At 39.7% G+C, this 21055-nt stretch overlaps 1 protein-coding gene and 1 long non-coding RNA gene across 2 annotated transcripts in view; one reads left to right on the forward strand and one right to left on the reverse strand.

The window, feature by feature from the left end:
- The window catches only part of ntn1a (netrin 1a), a 70837-nt gene that overhangs the window by 32068 nt on the left and 17714 nt on the right, over positions 1-21055 (forward strand). The window contains exons 3-5 of the mRNA XM_015039750.1: positions 6079-6267; positions 15553-15702; positions 19962-20015. Coding sequence (XP_014895236.1) covers positions 6079-6267; positions 15553-15702; positions 19962-20015 — 393 coding nt within the window. The remainder of the gene's footprint in view (positions 1-6078; positions 6268-15552; positions 15703-19961; positions 20016-21055) is intronic.
- LOC106951953 (uncharacterized) lies at positions 1296-15606 on the reverse strand. Its single transcript, XR_001425895.1, has 2 exons — positions 15520-15606; positions 1296-2609 (listed from the first exon to the last, which is right to left on the reverse strand). It is a non-coding gene; the product is annotated as an uncharacterized LOC106951953 (long non-coding RNA).

Here is a 21055-nt window from a genome sequence, read left to right on the forward strand (position 1 = left end):
TACAGCGTATGCTATATTCTACTCCTCATGTATTTTCTAAAACCTTTCTACAACAGTTACAGAAATAATAAAAAAAATTGACGAATTAAGAAAGGTCATAAAAGTAAATTCTTGCTGTTTATGGCTTATTAGTTGAAAAGAAACTGGATGGACTATTGTGTTGTAGGGTTAAAACTTTACGTATGTTTTATATTCAAGAGTCATTTTTGGATCCATAGCAGTAAGATAACATTTAGCTTTTTGCTGATAGAAGCAGTAACATTCACAGAGGCCATTTATTTTCCTAAGGAAGAATGATTACACAGTAACTATGCATGAGGCTCTTATTTTGAAGAACAAGAGGAAGTTACCCAGACTGATAAACATGTGGTACATCTCAGCTTTCATGCTTTTTCTCAGTATTCTGACTTTTTATCAGCAGTCTGAATTTAAAATTATGAGATCAAAAGTCAGATTTGTTTTTTTTTTTCTTCACTAACCTAATCTTCTGTATCATGCTAAAGTAAATCAGACTGAGTGTTTTTTAGACCAACACTAACATAATTAAAAGTAAGCTGTTTTAGTTATCCGTTCTGTTTGGTTGAGTTAAAAATGCTCAACACAATTTAGAAGTAACCTTATAAGTAGCTATTCAGGCGTGAAGAAGAAGCAATGAGTGTTTTCTTTTTTTAGGTTGCTGCTGCTGCTGCCGCTGCTGCTGCTTGGTTCACAACCAGCAGCTAGAATCGGCCCAGCATGTCGATTTAGGCCATGAGTGGCAGAGATCACTTGCTCGAGTGTCTCTTTACAACACATCAAGGCGCTGGCCAACATCCCTCAATTACCCGGCTTATCGTAAATACGATGAGCTTAACCTCAACCTCCAGCTCTGTGGCTTGAATTTTCCCTCTAATTAGCAGAGGCTACATGACTGAGGTCAGTTGATGGTTTCTGGAAACCACTCAAAGGGACTAATTAACCGGCTTTCCAAAACACATTCGGACACTGTGAAGAGGCCCCAGGTTTCTGAGCATGCACAGGAAAAGACATCATGCACTATTCATAACTAAGAATTCATTTCCTGTAACATTTAGCTACTCGGGGTTAAAATATTAAATGGCTACAAGTTTAAAAGTATTTTTTTTTTTGCCCATACAGAACAGTTGTAGACTTTACCTTTAGCACTGAGGGGTAAAACTGTGCATATTTCTTCTTCTTCTTACTTTAAAGTTGTTTGTATATGTCTCATTTTAGCAGCAGAGACTCTCTCACTACTGATGATAATACTAGATTAAAAACGACACACATAACTTTTACTAAAATCTTTTATAAACCCTTTTCAAAGAAAGAAATTTGGCAATGTCGAATTACAGGGTGTAGCAAACAAAACAGCTCTGGCTTGTCAAAGGACAACTTTACTAACAAAATGTGCAGTTTTGATTTACTTGTTGGTGACAGATTTTTAACCAGCTTTAGACATCAGTAGATATCTTCACGTGAACGTCTCACTCTTAGCCACATTTCCAAAGTTCAAACAGAAGGCGACGTTGTATTTTCAGCTGCTTTAAGAGCAGCAGCTACGTGCGAGGCGCATTTGTGCAAGTGTAGCGACATTCAGACCCGTCTGTGTCCTTCTGGGTGTGTTGACAACTGAAGTCGATTGTTCTGTGATGTGGCAGCTGATCGGGGTGGATAGTGGGTGTGAATCTCGACTATTTATTCTGGAGCAAGCCAACCCCTCATTCAACAGACGTTTAGAGACTTTACTGTCTTCTTTCAGTTGTTAAATTGATAAAATCCTGCTGCACAAAGGAGGAATGCTAAGGTCAATAAATAAATGTTATTTTCCCATTTGTTCCATAGAGAGCAAAGAAAAAATCTAATGTAAAAATAAAAATGTAAAACCACGATTGTTTTAAGACAGTCTGCACTGTGACAGACATGAAAGTGAAGAAGAAACATGAACCTAAAGTCTTTTTCTGAAGGGTTTTGGACGAACGTCACGTTTAAAAGAGCTTGCGTGACGCTTATTGCCAAGATAAAGTGGTTCTCAATTGTTCATGCTTGGAGTCACAGTAGGCTGAAACACAATGTGAACTTCGGTTTCACACCTTCTCAAGCAATTTTAGCAGCAGCTCCACTATATAACCACCGTGCCCTCCAGCACAACGGCATTATTCTCTCTGGAGCCTGGTTGAGTGAGGGTGCGAAACAATCCTTGAGGTGTAACGGAAACCTGTCTGCTGGTCTGAGGCTTTACGCTGATCCTCCACCAGCTTTACACCTTGTGCGGGGATCCCTGTTACCTGCAGGCATGCACGGAGCGGTGCTGACTAACTGCGCCCTGCAGCTAGAGTCTGAGAAACACAGAGCCCGCTTCATGGCATTCCCAGGCCACACTGGCGTTGAGCTTGATGTTTCCAGCACAATGAGACAGATCACTTGAGCGCTGTCCAAACAGGAAAGAAGTGAACCCATTGTGAAGTAAAAGGCAGCGTGGTCACACAATATCTATGAGTAAAACTCGGGTGCATTTTTTTATTCATCGCCGTCTGTGAGGTTTGATGTATCAGGTTGTGGCTGTTGGTGGGCTTGAGGGGGGGGGATTCCACTGGACACAGGAAATGTTTCTGTAAAAAAAAAAAATTAGGGAATTTGTTTCACTACATGCCTGGAAATGACACATAAAATATGAATTATAAAATAAGATGCTAAATCCACTTTGCCCTTCCCGGTTTTATAACTTTAATATTGCTAATTTGTCCCAGATTATCTCCATTTTGTGTCTGTTAACAAAACATTTCATGTCCAAATAAAACAGTCTGTTTTATTTCTCAGATGTTCAGTCTGATAAATACATCCATCCATCCATTTTCTTTACACCCTTGTCCCTTAGTGGGGTTGGGAGGGTCGCTGGTGCCCATCTCCAGCTAACGTTCGGGGCAAGAGGCGGGGTACACCCTGGACAGGTCGCCAGTCTGTCGCAGGGCAACTAACCAATTAACCTGACAGTCATGTTTTTGGACTGTGGGAGAAAACAAGAGTACCCAGAGAAAACCCACACATGCACAGAGAGAACATGCAAACTCCATGCAGAAAGACTGGGGCCAGGAATTGAACCCAGAACCTTCTTGCTGCAAGGCGACAGCTCTACCAAGTGCACCACTGTGCAGCCCTGGATAAATACATAAAAGTCAAAATAAAAGTAAAATCAGCATGAAAAAACTAGCTGCCTCCTAAACTAAATAACTGCCACAATTTGTGAAAACTGTTGCCAGTTAGGACTGGGAATTTCACATGCTAATTCCATTAATTAATTACGTAGCTTATAACGTGTTAAAAATTTAAACAATCGCTTTTTACATACAAAGCTTCCTGCCAGAACCTTTGGATTCTGGCGGGAATACAAAGGTAATTAAATAACAATGGTTACTTAATTACAAAGATTATAAGGTGTTAAAATGTAAACCCGATTAATCACTTTGCTTGTTTTTACATTCAAAGGTTCCTGCCAGAACCTTTGTATTTGCATGTTTCTGGTCCGCCCATAAATCTGACGCACACAGGAACTTCCTCATGTTGTTTGGAGGCAGGCCTGCTGGTGTGGTTCAGATTATACTTCTGCTCCATTAACAAAGAGTTCATGAATGTCGTAGAAGTAGACGGGTCATCTTCCTGCAGTGTTTTCTGCTAGACTATTCATGTCATCAATAGAGCATATCATCCCAGTCCTGAACAGGCTTTTTCCATATTTTAATCACAAGCACTGGAGTCAATGAGGCAACTCAACTTGCAGTGTTTTTTATGTTCTTCTGTGACCTACTGCATGGTTCATTGGTGCGCTTTTGGAATAATTTTGGTAAGCCAGGGATTCCTGGGAAATTGATTACTTCACTAATGGGGTGTTGGGTGTTGAGGACTGCTTTGGGTTACTTTTTTTCCCCCTAAAAGTTGCATTTTGTTTTTAGTTGAAGCATCTTTAGCTGATATTAACATTTGTTTGAGGGTCTGAAAGATTTGCCTGGGATTTTAAAAGAAAAACAGAAACTGTAGAAAATATGTAAAGTGGAATTGAACTTTCCCACAGCAAATGTTAAAAATGTTAAATACAAACAATGTTTTACATTTTTTGCACATAAAATTTTGTGATGATACCAATGCCAATTAGGGAATGTCACTTTTATTCCATGTTGGCATATCACAATAATCTCATACGAGCACATGCATAAAGCTGAGGCTTTTTTAATATGAAATGTCCTGTAGAAGATCAGCTTTAATAGCTAGAAAAATCAGGTACAAATTGATTTAAACTCTGAAGATGCAAAGTGACTCAGGACAGAAATTATAAGCATCTAATCCATCCAGATGAGAGCACATGAGGAAGAGTTATCAAACACAGCTGATGTGCCCTTAACCCTCCCACGGTCTGAGCTATTTACTCTGAGGTATTTCGTGTAGTTTTGGGAACTGACGGTCTGACGGGACAGCCCAGCTGCTTCCCTGCGTCTCCCTAAGACCACAGGAGGGTTAAAAATATCGTTTACCCATGATCTCAAGCTGTCATCGAGGAAAAAAAAATATTTTTCTTGTGTGTTATAGATCTTAGCTGTTGTTGTTCACTGATTAAACTTTTGCAGTCGTACAGAAAGCACTACTGACAATACACAGAGCCAGTCTGTTTGTTTACTGTATGAGTTATTTAGATACAGTAATTGGGTCCTTGGGGTGAAAATGTCTCGTAGGTCTCAAACAGACACAAATATTCAAGAAAGAAAGAAAAAAGTTAGCAGAGCAAACGCATCAGGAAGAGGAAAACTTCAAGGATGTGTTTGGTCTGAAATCCTTCAGGTTTCCCACATAAAGAGAAAAATTACAGACAGATGAACCAATCAACTCCCATAACTTGGGATCAATATATCCCCACTTTATACCCCTGTGAGGTAACGTGCATGAACACACACAGCTGAGCCACAAACTGTATTAGAAGTACAGCTGTTAATAATGCATGAATCTGTCTGTGGTGCCAGTGGAGGAAGACCAGAGTCTCGGACGGCCGGGCCCTAATGAAGCTGGGCATGTCTGCATCTCCTCTGCCAAAAAGTCATGAATAAACATTAGTTGGCTAATTAAACTCGGCTCTGGCAACTTTACTCGCCAGTAAACAAGCGGCAGAGAGGGAGCTCTCGCACACGCTCGCAGGGATTCAGTGGGAATGTAGGACTGGTATTTCCAGGCCTCCGTCTTCTGTTTGGTACAGTACAGCCTGCACTCTGGAGAGGAGCAGAGGACACTGATAAAAGGAAAGAGGGAGATAAAGAGTCAGGAAGGAAGATGAAATCCTTCACCTCATTAGTCCCCAAGTTTAAACTTCCTGGGAATCTACTGTGGTGTTTCTGAATCACGGCTTTTCATCCTGGTGGTTTAAACTTAAGAGAAAATCTTGAAGAATTAACCTTTAATCGATATAAATTTCAGATTTAGTACGAGTGTGGAGTTTTCATAATTTCTGTGTTTTATTGGGATTTTATGTGACTAGAACATAATTGTGAACCAGATGAAAAATTCATTTAAAATTTTTTTTTTTTTTTACAAATAAAACTTGGTAAAGTTTGTTGTGAGTTTGAATTCAGCCCATTCTTATCTAATACTTTCACATCTTGAGAAAACTTTGATCCAAATTATTCATCTGACCAGTTTTATGGCTTTGGAGTGTTATTGGTTCTTTTTCTTTTAGCCAAGTTCTTAGCGATTAATGTCTTGAAGTTAAATCGACACCCTAGGATGCAAAAACTCATAAATGTTAGTTATTGCTAACTTATCTTTTTTTTGTGGGATTTTTTCAGGATTTACGCACACCTCCACTGATAGCCCAAAACCATTTGTTTTTCTCTAAGAACAATAAAAAGCTTGATAATACTAGTTACTTTCAGCGTATTGGGACGATACTTTAAAAGAAAATATATATTTTTTAATCTTCTCACTCTTAAAACACACGGCAGCAACAGACAAGTGCAGGAGTTAATTTAGAAAAACCATTGCACTGTGGTCAGAGAGTCTCAAAAACTAAAAGATTTGAACCTTGCTGCTTTCCTTACACAGCCTGCCACTGCAACCTCCATGCCAGACGGTGCCGATTCAACATGGAGCTGTACAAACTGTCGGGGAGGAAGAGCGGAGGAGTCTGCCTCAACTGTCGGCACAACACAGCAGGTCGCCACTGCCACTACTGCAAGGAGGGCTACTACAGAGACCTGTCCAAGCCCATCACACACAGGAAGGCCTGCAAAGGTACAGGGCCAGTTTCCGTCTTTTACAGGAGCCCCGTTGGCCCATTCGGTAAAGCTTCATAGTGTGTGTGTGTGTGTGTGTGTGTGTGTGTGCGTGTGCGTGTGTGGGGTTTTCCAGGGACTGAAGGAACAAAAAGCAGCTTTAATCATAACTATATCAAAGCAGTATGACTTGATTTCCTTGAAACAGTTTTGCCTTTCCCCCGATGAGTTAGATTTTTTAGAAGACGCATTTTAATTGCTGAACCAGTTTCACCTCTTCCATCAACAGCGATGAGCTTGGGGGAGGTGTGTGGGGGGGGGGGTCTTTTGGGGATCGGAGAGGTCAGGGTGGCATTGGGTGGGGTCAGCCCGGGCATTCCCTCATTGACAGAGTAATTTGGCTTATTTTGAGCGGGGTGAGGGGATGACAGGGCAAGCAAAACAAACAGAGCAGGGGCGCTAAGTGATCCCCGGTGAGGACCAAAGATGAACGAGAGGCGACTGGAACAGCGGTGGGAAAAGGCAGCAACAAAGCAGAAGTCAGGACTGGAGAGGCAGCGAAGGAATGAAAGATGGCAGGAGGAAGGATGATGGGTGAGGGGGACACGCCCCTACACAGGTGTGCTCACAACTCACCGCTGAATGAATCGCCTGCCACCAACCCTCACCGTGGCTAGTAAGGGTCAAAGACAGAGAGGTGGTAGAAGAGGAAGAGGTGGAGGATGGGGGGAGAATGTGTTTTCCCACCTCTTCTACAGCTGCGGGGAAAGATAACAGGAGTCCAATCCCTGCACAAACAAGCCGAGGGACACGGCAGAACTCGTGCGCACACACACAAGAAGCGGATACCTGCTGGAGGGTTTCAGAGCTGCCGCCTCTGAAGGCGCCCCACGAAGAAATATTAGCTGCTTGCTGACAATTTAAGCCCCAGTTTTCTTTTGTCACTCAGCAGGAAGTAAATAAATAAACGGAGCCATCAGTCAGTTTGAAAGACATCATGTACGAGCAGCGAAACATCAATGAAACGAGCTGAAGAATGTGATGTTAGTTTAGATGAGCCAGGGCTTTTCATCCGGCTGAACTCAAAGACTAATCCAGCTCTGGAGAAAATGATACGTCCTCGGAGGAGACGTTCCTCCTTTTCAGCCTTTCTCTGCTAGAATTATTATTTTTTTTTCACGGCTGTCTGACACGCTTCATGCCTCGCTGACAGAACATTAATCAATCTAACGCAAGGGAGCATCACCTGCGCTGCACTCGGCCCCCACCGGATTCCTTGCTTCCTGCAAGCATATCAAACACATTTCCTTTTTTTTTTTTTTTTTGCACAACACAATTCTTCAGATTTATCCACCCTCGGCTCAGTCACTCATGAGCAATATTCCTGAGGTGATTATTAACACCTTCCGTGGCTTTGGGCCTATTCTGGCCGGCCAGGAATGCAAACACACCATTCATCACGTCAGGACAGAGCGTACTGTTAACCCCGTCCTCTGCTGCGTGTTGCAGGACAGCTTGGAGCTCTGGTGTGTTGCATGTTAAAGTCCCGTCTCATGTGTTCACCTCTCAAGATTCACGTTCAGGTTTGCTCCTATAAAAATGTAATAAAAATTACAGCGTCGTGCTCTTTCTGTGCTTTTCATCACTGCAGTAAAATGAAGCAAGGTCTGCCAAATCGCTGACTGTATTTAATCTGTCTTTACTGTATAGCAGAAAGAATATAAATAGTCGTCAGCATATGTGAATAGCTTCACTATCTGATACATCAGCTAAATTACCTCACTTTGTTACTTTATTGGTTTTCTGTGTGGTCAAGTTGTGGTTTTAGTGAAAAATGATTGTATTTAACACACAGCAGACAGAATGTAGATTATCTAGTCATTAGCATAAGTAAGGGCTCTTACCTAATTTAGGTGATTAATCTGCCAAATGACGTAATTAGATTTTCTTTATTCATTTATTGTATTTACTAAATACCATACATAAAGTAAGCAAAGCAGACATCAGCATGAGTGATTTTTCTGCGGGTTTTTTTTTTTTTTTTCCTGTTTTTGCTGTTTGAGGCCTTACATCATCTAGTTGATTAACCTGATAAATGATCAGATTTTTCTCCTTTTCATTTATTTTGTTTTCAAGTTGGGATTGGAGGCCAAATTCACTGTATATAGTATTACCAGAGAGAATGGTAAAAAAAAAGTAGTCAAAATAAATTTCTTTGTCACTTAATGACTTGCAAAGCCTGGAGAACTTTTCTGCCAAATGGCAAAAATTTTAACGTTTTAGTTTTTGCTTTTATTAAGAGGTGAGTTGAGGTAGACATCAGCAAAAGTGAGGGCATTTTCCAGTTTGATACCACACATAATTTATATGATGAACGTGCAAAATTATCAAATGTTATTCATTTTTAATTGTTGTGCGGTCAAGTTGCGATGTACTGTATCAATTAATAAAACAGATCAAATGGAAATAGTCATCATCAGACGTGAGGATATTTTTTGAGGGAAGGACATTTCACCCCTTAGACAATTTGGATGATTAATATGCCAAATAATTTAATTGAATTTATTTTCAGTCATTCCTTTGCCTACATAGTAAACTTTTTAGGCAAAGTTTACCATGTTTAATTCATACTAGACAGGATAATCAAAAAGGATTCGTCAGAAAAAGTGAGAATTTATTTGCCTTTTGCTGTCTTATACAATTTAGACAGTAATTCTGCCAAATTATCTAAATGGACAGCTTTTTAATCGCTTACTGTCTCAAATATACCAAACGCAATGTAAATAAATTAATTATCAGCATTTTTTTAGATCATCAATTCGCCAAATTTGTTCATGAAACAACACAAAGAACGTGGTGTCAGGTTAGTTTTTTTATAACTCAGTTTAATCAACTGAGTTTATTCTAGATGTTCCTGCCTTTGATTTATGATGTGGTTGCTTTTCCCAGCGATCCCTTCAGATTTTGAACATAACCGCCCGGCAGACGGACCAAATTCTCGCAGCAAAACGGCAGTGGAAGTTCAGACAGGAGTAAAATAAAACTGCCCCCAGCGTGTCAGCAGCAGTGAGAAAAGAACCACCAGCGACCAACATGGAAATTTGTTTTCACACAAGTCCGATTACTAACACGATGTTAGGGAAAACGGAGAAATGAGTCCTGACGGGAAGTCAAAACAGCGAGTCGAAAGCGGTGAAAAATGGGCCCGGTATGCACACCTGACATCTGGAGTGAGAAAGATGTGGAGCACGAGCTTCTGGATTAATCTGTTGGCTTCTGAGGATCTCTAAATATATCAAAATATTAAAGTTTCTGAATATGTTTACCTTTTTTTTTTATTTGACATGATCTAAATCTGAATAAAAGGAATATTTAAAAGAGAGGAAGACACCTTTTAACCAGGACCTCTGCAGAACATCGGCACCGTTCTCGGATGTGATTTAAAATAATGTTATTGCTTTGGGATAATGATAGTCCCGTAGGCCTGCAGCCAGAGCGCGGTCACGGCATACTCTCATTACAAGCGATGTAAAAAAAAAACAAAAAAAAAACTAAATCCTCTCACCCACACTTGGGATTTATTTCCCCTCGACTCGTTCACGTTTGTTGCCGCCCTTCGCCGTAGTGAAGCATAAACAGATTTCATCATTGTTTAAGAAATCATCGGCTCACCCAAAACGGTTTTGTTCAATTTAATCTATGAAATTTGCCAGAGTGCATGCACCTCCCACCTCTCCCCGGCCCTGTGTGATTATAAGCAAACACTGTCCACATTCAACCCGGGGATTCAGTTACATCAAAATAGACTTATAATAAAGAATCTGCTGCAATTACCCCAAACTGACAAATGACACGAAACATAGACGGGCTAACAAAACATTTTTTGTCAGCTAAATCTGGAGCATTACTGCTAACGAATTCAGAGATCACTGTTTTACATGGTCTGTTTGCTGGTGAACAAAGTTACCACACACTGCTTTTCTCCCCTGCGTTGGACACTTTCATGCTCCGGCAAACTCCCGCCTCAGTGTAAACCACATTATAACTCAAGATAATTTGATGAAACCCCAAGCCGCAAAGCTACTTTCATGCCCACTTCTCAAACAGTGTGGAAGCTGGAACAAAGCGACATCGATTAAGAGGTCTTGGTGATTTACTGGAATCTAAAAGAGAAAGCCTCGTGCTGTGGGACCCGCAAGAAAGCGAGGGAGCACAGCGGTAATATAATCCCTCTCAGAAAAGTGGCTGGTTTCCAACGGAGGCCGCAGCGAGCGGAGAGCGAAGCCTGCCTGGTGGCTTCGTTCACATGCCAGGAGTCAGAGATTCACCCCTCCTTGAGTGAGAGCGTAGACTCCAATGAGTTTTCAGTCTTTTACTCGTGTTTATGGCTGTCTGAAAGGCTCGGATTTAAACACACCGATGGGATTTGACAGATACATAAAGTCTGGTTGGAACAAAGGAAGATAAGCAAAACCTGAACTGCAATGATGCTGTCTTCGCCTTTAAAGCGGAGACTCCACAGTTTGGAGTTTAAGTGTTTTTATCTGATCTGAAGAGCAAAATGATGCGGAATCAAAAACGTGACAGCTAAGGATTTGACTTAAAAATGATTTTAAATCTGCTGTCTGCTACTCCAGCAATATTTTTTACGTCACAAGCACAAAATTCAATGAATGATGTGGGAATTTATTATCTCAAACAACAAGAAAAAATATATTTTTTTGAAACATACACAGTTCAATTTGGTCTCATCTGATAAGAGCACTTTGCATTTCAGCCCCATTTAATCCGATGCTTCGAATTAAAATTCGCTGCAACTAATTGCAGCTAGTAAAGCAAGTCAGTTATTTCTGTCGTTTAACATCAGCATACATCTGCTCCGTGAACAGAGTTTTATTAAAAAGCGTATTAGTGAACTGAAAACGTCATGAAGACCAATGAGCAAAGCAGATGGGCCGGGGAGAAAGTTCTGAAGGAGTTAAAGCGGGGTTAGGAATCTGTTAATTAACTAATTAATTAATTAACAGTTTTTCTTCAAGCAAGAAGAAAGACATTCTTCTTTTGCTGAAAGGTTTTCACAAACAAACATGTGGAGCAGAGTGTCCTGGTCAGATTAGATGCAAAACCTTTTTAGTCCACATGCAAAAGAGGAAACTCAATACTGCAAACCACCTTCTAAAGTCCATAGTCATCATGATAAAATGGTGATGGCAGCATCATGCTATGGGAAACGTTTCATTCAGCAGAGACGGAGAAGCTGGTTGGAGGTGATAGATGGAGCTAAGTCAGACTGCGGTGAGGATTCGCCTTGTGACAAGACGACGACCCTAGCGATACAGTGCGGAGTGTCGTCGTTTGAAATTGGCCTAGTCAAAGTCCAGGTCCAAATTCAACTGAATATCTTCAGCAAGAGTTGATAATCAATATTTGCAAATTATATCTTTCTGATCTGATTGAGCTGGAGATAATTTGTAAAGAAGAATGGGGGGGAAGAACTAACTAAAAGAAACTATAAAAGTAAAGCGCAAGTCTACAAAATACTGACCCCAGGGGGCTGAATTATTCTGCATTTTTAACATTTCAGGTTTTTATTTAAAACTCATTTGAAAACCATGTATCATTTCCTTCCACTTCACATCCATGACCTGTTTTGTGTTTGTTTTTGATATAAAACCTCAGTTAAACACATAGTTTTTGGCTGTAGCGTGTAGCTTGTAGCCTATCTATTTTTATTAAGTTGAACAGTCTTAACTCAAAATTAAGGTATGGTTCATGTCTTAATCAGAGTTAAATCCTCACTATAGGTCTTAAATTTGATTAAGTTTTCTTTTTTACCTTGCTACTTATTACCTTTTGGTGGATATTGAGATGTTTCCACTTAAAATAACAGAAAAGTGCTGTGCAATATCAACGTCACCGTCGCTCTCGGTGGCCAAAAGAAATCCATCTTGTGGCCATTTACTGTCATCAATAAAATCCTGAAGTAGTTGCAGATAGAAAGTGAGACGTCCTTGAGTTCGATGCAATTTTTTTTTCCTTTCTTTTTGCTCTTTACAGACACTTTAGGGAGGAGCTGAAATCTAATTATAATCTAACACAGACTTGGCTCGATTGGCTGCATTCCAGGTCCAACAAATTCCTCTTACTGGCACACTGAGCTCAAACCAAAACGGGGAATGCAGTTCAGACTTCAAACATCAACTTCATGGTGAATGATGGGCATAATGTGAAATCACACATTGCCTGTTTTTGGAAAGGTCTCCATACCCCATTTTTCCTGTTGCTTTTTTGTTTTTTATGTGCAACTCCTGGCAGGAAGAGACTCTTTTTTGTAGTTACAGTAAGATATAACCTCTGCATTAGCTTTCCGTCCTGTCCTTGTCCCTTATCCTATGACAGAAAGGGAACCTTTCCTCTCTGGTTCCCCATATCTCTCCAAGCCATCTGGAGTGGTAGCCATGAATCAGCCACTTAGCTCCTGAAGTGGACACACACTTCATACTCTTACTCACACCCCTGGAGTGAGCCAGTCATTGACACAGCAGCTGTGTCATCCGGTCGGAGAGCATCTGACAGGACAGAGAGGAGAGCTGTTCAGTGAGGCAGACCAAAGGTGACGACAGAAGAGGAGAGGGAGAGCTCTCCACCTGTGTGCCATGTGCTTCCTGATTTACAAGCAGGCTCGACGCTGGGCTTTATGGTGCCGATCACATGCTCCTAAATACATAACCCACCGCAAACTCCCTCGATCCTCAAAGCCTCCCCTCCAGAACACGCTCCCGTGGATTTACTGGCCTGAGGACGTGCCGCGCTGGTCCAAACGCCGCTTAGCGAGCTCCCCGGGGGCGCATGTGTGCGTTTGCTCGGTTCGCCCAGCCGCGCTCAATGAAAGCGGTGACAGATTGGTCTGATGTAGGTAGTAGTAGGCACACAGTCTGTGGGAGGACTCCAATGAGTGCGATAAGAGGGGCAAACAGCCCACACACACCAAGGACTGATAAGAGCAGCAACAGGAGCTGAAGCTCAGGAAACAGGCAATAGAGATAAAAAAAGAGAGAGTTTTATAGATAGACGGAGGCCTGCTGGGACACAGACCACTTTGTTGTGTCGTACCATTCATTTATTTTTCACTTATACATTTTTAATCCACTTGGGTTTTTCTGTAACACTTGGACAGTAAATAATGACACATATAATGCAAAGTTGACCAATTTAATGGACTTTTAATACAAGTTTTAATGCAAATTTGCTTTAAAAGTGCCATTAATTACAGAATAAAATCTCATGACAACAGTCTTTAAACATTCATTAAGTCTCCTTCATTTTCATGACAGATGTTATTGTCAACTGTATGACAGTTTTTCAGTTAGTTGTGTTTTGTCATAAAACAGAAAATAGAATAAATATTATGGGACATGAACCATACCTTAATTTTGCGTTGTAAGGCTGCTCAACTTAATCAAAACAGAAACACACTGCAGCCAAAAGCTGTGTGTTTAATTGGGATTTTATATGAAAAACAAACACAAAGCAGGTCATGGATGTGAAATGAAAGGACAATGATATATATACTTTTTCAAATTAGTTTGAAATAGTTATTATGTGAGCTACAATGTTTCCAAGTACAAAAAGATCAAAGAGAACTACATTAATCTTAAGAATCAAACTTATAACTGGAGCACATAGTTGTGTTTAATGACATTCAGCCAGCGTTACCGTTTCCTGGTTTGCTCTGATCTACTTCAGTTTCTACTTAGAAATGCTCTCTTCTACTTTCAGATATTTCTGGGAAGCAAAGATCCACAATTTATGTTTTTTGGCTCATGTTGCTCATTAGTCCTACATCACATTTAACTTGTTTGCATTTTACTCTGCAAATAATTTACACCAACATTTTTTCTGCATACAGCTAAAGGCAATCTAAGTACCACTAGTTGCACTTGTGCCAAAGAACTATAAAGACATAATGCGTCACCCTGTGAGTTTTGTTTTCCCCAAGCAGCGTACTGAATAGCAGCGGGATCATTGCACCGAGTCAAAGCAGCACACTGTATTCGGACATGTCAGCTTTTATTAAAATGATTTAATTCATTCAGAAGCAGTTGCATAATATTATCTTCTCCGATTCAGATTAAGTCCCCTCATAAACTCCAGGCCAACTATAGTAGAGATCTGGAATTTTAAGCATGTGGACAGGGCTCAGTATTAATTTCTTTTGACGTTAATACATATTAAAGACTGAAGTCAGTCCAAAGGAATGAACTCATTGTTTTTGAAGCTGTAAGTCTGCATGTGTGAGCTGCACAGTTAGGCTCTCAGAAAGCAAAAGACGTTTAACAAAGGTCCGATCATTAGCAACAATACAAAAAAAAGGGAAAAAAAACAGAGTATTAATTCGTCTGCAGCCTTGAAGGCTCACAGAGTGACATGTGACACAACGTAGAGGAAAATCTTATGGCAGGAAGAGGGTGGGGGGCCGGGCATGTAGCGAATGAGGCTGAATGCTTTAACATCACAGGGTTTCTGGGAAAACAGCAGAAAATAAAACACTTATGGTGCGAGCGGTGAAAGTTTGGTGATGAATGCTTTTGGGGGGAAAAATGGTAAGACATTACTACGTCAGCTCAGACTTTGAGGAGGACTAAGAGTTATTTATATCCCAGAATAAGGGAAAAGAAAGAACTTTTGTAGCACACTCCTTTCAAACCTGGCTGCGAAATGAATAGAGAGGGTTGGATTAGGCTGAGGAATTTAGACATGATTACATTCCTGGAGCATATGTGTCAGATACACCCACCGACCCGCCGCACCCATACCCAACAACCAGTTTCTGGAGGAAGAGTGAAGGATGGGCTCTCGTTCAAAGCCTGACATTGATCAGAAACAGCCTATCAGAATTATACCCCATTATTTGATCATTTTTGGTAAACATGCACAAGTTTTTTCCCGTCACCCAGCACACACCAGTCACACACACCATGTTTTTGCCTTAATGCGATCCTGATGAGGCGCTGTTGCAACAAACACCTCGAAGACGTCTGTAAACCTTTAAGAATTGGATTCTCATGCAGTCTTGTAGTAACACTGGTTGTGTTTTATGTGCCTGTGTGTGAACGCCTCCACTATGTCTCTCACCACCCTGTTGTCGCCACCACACCGATGCTGTGTACCCACCTGCACTCTCTTTGCATAGTTAGTGTTAGTCGCCCCCCCCCACTCCCTCATGTGTGTGTGTGTGTGTGCGTGTGTGTATGTGTGTGAGACCACTTACTGTTCCTCTCTTTCTTCCTCTGTTTCCTCACAGCATGTGATTGCCATCCCGTGGGCGCTGCTGGCAAAACCTGTAACCAAACCACAGGACAATGTCCCTGTAAAGATGGCGTGACTGGTATCACGTGCAACCGCTGCGCTAAAGGCTACCAGCAGAGCCGCTCGCCCATTGCCCCCTGCATAAGTACGTGGAAGCAGTCTACATCCAGCTAGGACACGGATTTGCTTAACTCCAGCTTTAAGCAGCTGTTATTTCACCATCCACACATGATACTCATGTTGCAGTTTCATGCTAGCTGACGCTAGCAGCTAGCTTAGCCAACGCAGGCATCTACCATCACAAAAACATAACTCTGACCTCAAAAACAATATGAAAGGTTTTTTTCTGGATGCTGTTGATGAACCTTTAAAAGTAAAAACCTTGGTTTTTTTGTTTGTTTGGGGGGGGCTGCACTGGTAGCAATCATTCTCTGAGTTTTTTTTTTTTTTTTTTTTGGTTCTGGCTAATGAATTCGGCTGTTATTTCACAAAACTGTAAGGAAAATAAACTTCAACAAGATGCTTCATATCTTCTATAAATCAGTTGTTGAGCATCTTCTCTTCCACCATCACCTGCTGGGATAGCAGCATTAGAGAAAGGGAATTAAAAATGCTCAACAACCTGATAAAGAACACTGATTCTGTTCTGGGGACGACTGTGGAACCACTGGAGATTAGATGAGAAGATTATTTAAATAAAGCCAAGAAAATTACAGACAACCTTGAGGTTTTTCTTCATGGGACTTCCATACAAAAACAGAGCGTCTTCAGCTGGAGGCGTCTTCAGATCCGCCATGGAGATCCTTCCTGTCCACAATCATTAGCTTCTTCAAAAACTCTTTAAAGAATCTTAGATAATATGAGTTACAGAAGTATTTCTGAATTTGAAATGAAATGGGGGCAGCTTGTAATCTTCCTGTGCGACACTGAGAATGAAAACATGCATTAGTCAAACTGATGCTCTCAAAACATAAAGTGGAGTAAAATACAAAAATGTCATAGCTGTGGTATTTATTTTAAATTGCCTTATATTTTTTTATCAGACAGTTAATCTGACCAGAAACGGTTTACTTTTTAGCGTTCTCAGTGTTTCACACAGGACACTTCATGGTCTCCTACTTCCATATACTGTATAAATTATCATTGGTTTCTATGTAAGTAAGCAACCAGCCCAAATGTGTCAATAGTTTAAAGGTTACATGTTTGTGTTCACGTAAACGTCTGTGGCGATTTTGAGACCAGAGTTGTTTTAAGAAGGTAGAAGTCTGTTTTGGTTTTGATTTCACTCAGGCTAGCTGTTAGCTTCAGCCCCTAGGACTCATTAATCTGGATTTATGCTAAATGAAGACTCAAGTAAGAGGTTAACACCTTACAAAAGAGCATCACTTAAATAATCCAGATTAAACTCTTTATGGACGATGGCGGCACATGAGAAACTGCTTTCTGTCGCTGTATGCACATTCTTATTCAAAACCCACTCAAACAATCAAGCATTTGTAACAAATCGACATGCACAGTACAGATTGTGTTTCATTCTTGCTAGACTAGTAGATGGTTGTAATAAACACAACTTTCAACTTTAATATATTCTAATTTTGGCTGTTGCAGCCACAGTCCGAATATATTATAAATACAGATTAAATTACACCAATAGTATCTAAGAAAGAACTTGAAGTTGAAACTCAATATAAAAATAGATCTAATCCAATTAATTAACTTTATTTTAAACAGATTTAGATTGTGTCTCAGAGATTGTGCACACTTAAAAAAAAAAGTCAACATGAGATAATAAGAGAAAAATAGGCTCAGTGTTTGCATATCACCCGAATAATGATGAAAGATTGTGTCACTTTTGGGCTTCCTGTCCTTCTAGTACCTTAGCGATTGTTTTCATCAAACGGTTAATAAGAGCAAACAAACGATGTGTGGGATCATTTCACACAATCGTATTTAGAAATGCTGAAAGTTGGAGTCGGGTATCATCGGTCCCAGATGGTTTTCAGTGGAAATACAAGAAAACTCAATAAAATCAGGGTATAACATCAAAGTATATCCCAGTTTTATAAAGTTTCTATTTAAAAATGTTAAAATTATGGTCTTCCAGTCCTTTCAATGTAAAAATCTTTATGTCGCTTCTTAATGTGAAACTACATAAAGTCACTTGGATGAAAAAAAACAGACTTCACATTTTCTCCTCCAAAATAGACAAATTTGGAACTAAAGCACCATCCATCAGTCCCACTAAGGGAAGTTTTCTTTTAAAGCTTCAAAAGGTTTCAGTTAAAAGTTCCGGATGGCTACTGGAGCAGATAGCTCAACTAACTACTTACTATAAGCTTGTTATACGCTCTTTTATTTTATAAAGAGCAAAATGATAGGAATGTATCTTATTCTAAATATTATGTACTTTAAAAATGAAGGATAAAAACAGTAAAATAATTGCTTAGATAACATTAATCTAAGTGTATCAGTGTGTTTAAGCAGCATTATAATTAATTGTTGATGCGCTTTAAATAAAAGCAGTTAAACCACATTTTACATTTGATTTCAAATCTTAAAAAAGTGAGTATTTTTTTACTGAAGGTGATCATTCTGTGAGAATCACATACCAGTACCTACTCGAGATGCAAACCCCTCACTGTTACACACCTTTTCCCGCAGTGTGTCCACCCTCTTCCTTTGCATGTGTCTTTAATATGCCTTCTTTAGCCATCTTGTTTCTTCTAGTAAGAGATCTCTCACCTGTGCATGATTTCCCTGTGTGTAAACGGTGTACCCACTCTTAAATAGACAGTTCATGACAAAGTGACTGAGTGAAGCAAGTTTTCCTGACGTCTAACAGCTCTGTTGACCTGTCTTTACCTCTGGACCAAAGCTTAGAGTGTAAATTGATTAAACTGATCATTTAAACAGTAGCCAGGTTTATCCAAGGATAACTCTGGAAAGGCTAAGCAAAAACCAGATCCACCTGTGTCAAAGCGTTACACTCAAGTAGATGGTTGGTGGATTTCGTTTTATTAAATTGAAGTTAAATACGTGGCTTAACAATGGCAATGACACTTTGGATACAGTCGTGGTGGAACGACCCAGAAAAGCCATCGCTGATGACACCGCGCTCGGTCACTCCCGTTGTTCATGAAGAATATCTCTTCCTAATGTTGGACATGAGATTCTCACAGTAGGAAAACCTTAAGTTAAAACATTCCACTTTTATGGGATCTCGATATTTACACAAAAGCACGCAGCTTGATCTGTTTTTCCATTTATATAGAAAAGCAACTGTTTTTTGTTCTGCAACTACACATAAGCTACATATATTTACTGAAATTTTGAAGCATAGACTGAAACCTCTGGTAACAGATATAAAAAAAAAACTGTAGCAAAATGAGACATCATCTTCATAGTGTTGTGTTATGCCATACAAAACAAAAAGAAACCAAATATTACTTAAATATGTAACCCATTACTGTGTGAATAAATGTACAGTAAAAATAACATGTGTTTGAAGTCAAGAAAATTGCAAATTATGTAGAGATTTTTAATTTTAAAGAACATACAATAAACACTGTATATTGGAATTGAAAATGACCAAAATTAGACGCACTTGGATGTAACTCAGACCACTACAAACTTCTAAAACAATACTTGATCAATATGTGTTGAAAATGCATCAACAGGCATTAGCAGTATATACACAACTCCATTGGCTGCTTGCTGGCAAATTCGTAACAATAGACTACATGCAGGTAAGAATTTAATTTGAAACTTAAAAAAAAACATAATTAAGGTGTCAGAATTAAACAGAAAGGACTGAAAGAACAAAAACGAGTTCACACTCCATCGCTATCTATTGGCCAAAGTTATGCCTAAAATCAGCTTAACAACAACAGCAATACTGATCATTTATGTACATCTGTAAATAAATGTAGTTAGTAAAGGATTAAACTGTATATTTTTCTACATTTTTATTCAAGTAGATGTAATGATTTTACCAAAAAAAAAAAAACATTTTTTGATCATTTTTTTCTTAAAGCATGCAAAGGAATAAAAACTTGTGGACTGTGAAGACAATTTGCTATTATAGGGATTAAATCTTTCACATATCCAGTTTCATAATAATAATAATAATAATAATAATGATAATAATGATAATGATAAAGACTTTATCTGGCTGTCCATTGCAATTGTTTTGTAAATTTAGATCATAGAAAATTTGAGTGACCATCAAAAACTTGTCTCCTGTAAAAGGAAATCTGTTTTAGCACCTCACCACTTTAGTACATAATTGAACTGTTCTAGACATTAACACTCTTTACATATACATGAACAAAAACAAAAAAATCCATCACATGCGCTTGGTACAAATGAATAAATCAATTATTTTCTCTCGTTTTCTCTGAGTAGAGATTCCAGTTTCACCTCCCACGACTCCGTCCAGCATCACAGAGGAGCCATCAGGTGAGCACAGCTGAGCGTTAGACATTCATTTGTAAGTGTGAGTGCGAACGCGGGTGCGTGTGCATGCATGTGTGTTTGCATGTGCGTGTTTACACACCAGCTGTGCAGTAAAATATGCACAGAATTTGGTGGAAATGTAAGTGAATGCAAATGAAATGTTTCACCTTCTTTCACTTCCTCTCTTGATTCCAGTAAAAAGTGACTGTAGGATAAATTGGATCCCACTTGCCTCTTCCCTCATTACTAGAAGGGTTCATGAATATTAAAGCCATTAGCATCAACTGTGGGATGTGCCTCCTTTAATCTCTCACACTTTCACAATTAATCAGCCTAACTGTGGCACAGTGGGGTGTTTTTTTTTTTCCCCCTGCGTGGGCCTGGGATTTTTCACTTCATTTGACCGAATGATACTTTATCGCTCCGAACTGCAGTGCTTTTCCAGGCCTCCTTCTCCAGGGTAGTGAGAAATAGATGGAGGGACTTTTGATCTTGCAATGCAACGAGAAGGAATCCAAACAACTTTTATTTCATTCATGCTGCAGATGATTTTCCATAGAGTGTGTGTGTAACACCAAGACTGCATATTAGCACAACCAGAACACCCCAGGACTGGAGTTACACGAACCCCAGAGTAAAGATGTGTAAAACACCTTAAAGTAAAATCATCTGTCATTTCAGCAGCATAATATCACAATGAAAAAAAAAATCAAACCTATAATTTGAGAGTTTTTGCTCAGTGGGAGAAAAAAATCTCAGCCAATAAAACCCACCAGTGGCACAGTCGTTGGTAACTCTGCTCTCCATACTTTTTGGCATGTATTGACACAAAATAGACTGTTCTGTGTCTAGTGGAACATTCTGTGTTGTTGTTGTTGTTGTTGTTTTTGGCAAATTTTGAATTAGCATCCTGCTGAAAGACCTAACGACAAGCCATACAGGCTGAATCCACGAGACAGTTATTTAAAATCTCCTTCTGTTTCAGATCCATTGACACCACACTCTTTACCTAGAGTTGCAGGCTATTTGGAAGAGACACGGGC

The sequence above is a fragment of the Poecilia latipinna genome, unplaced genomic scaffold, assembly GCF_001443285.1.
Source record: "Poecilia latipinna isolate Pla-1442-1.1 unplaced genomic scaffold, P_latipinna-1.0 Scaffold481, whole genome shotgun sequence".
Lineage (NCBI taxonomy): Eukaryota > Metazoa > Chordata > Actinopteri > Cyprinodontiformes > Poeciliidae > Poecilia > Poecilia latipinna.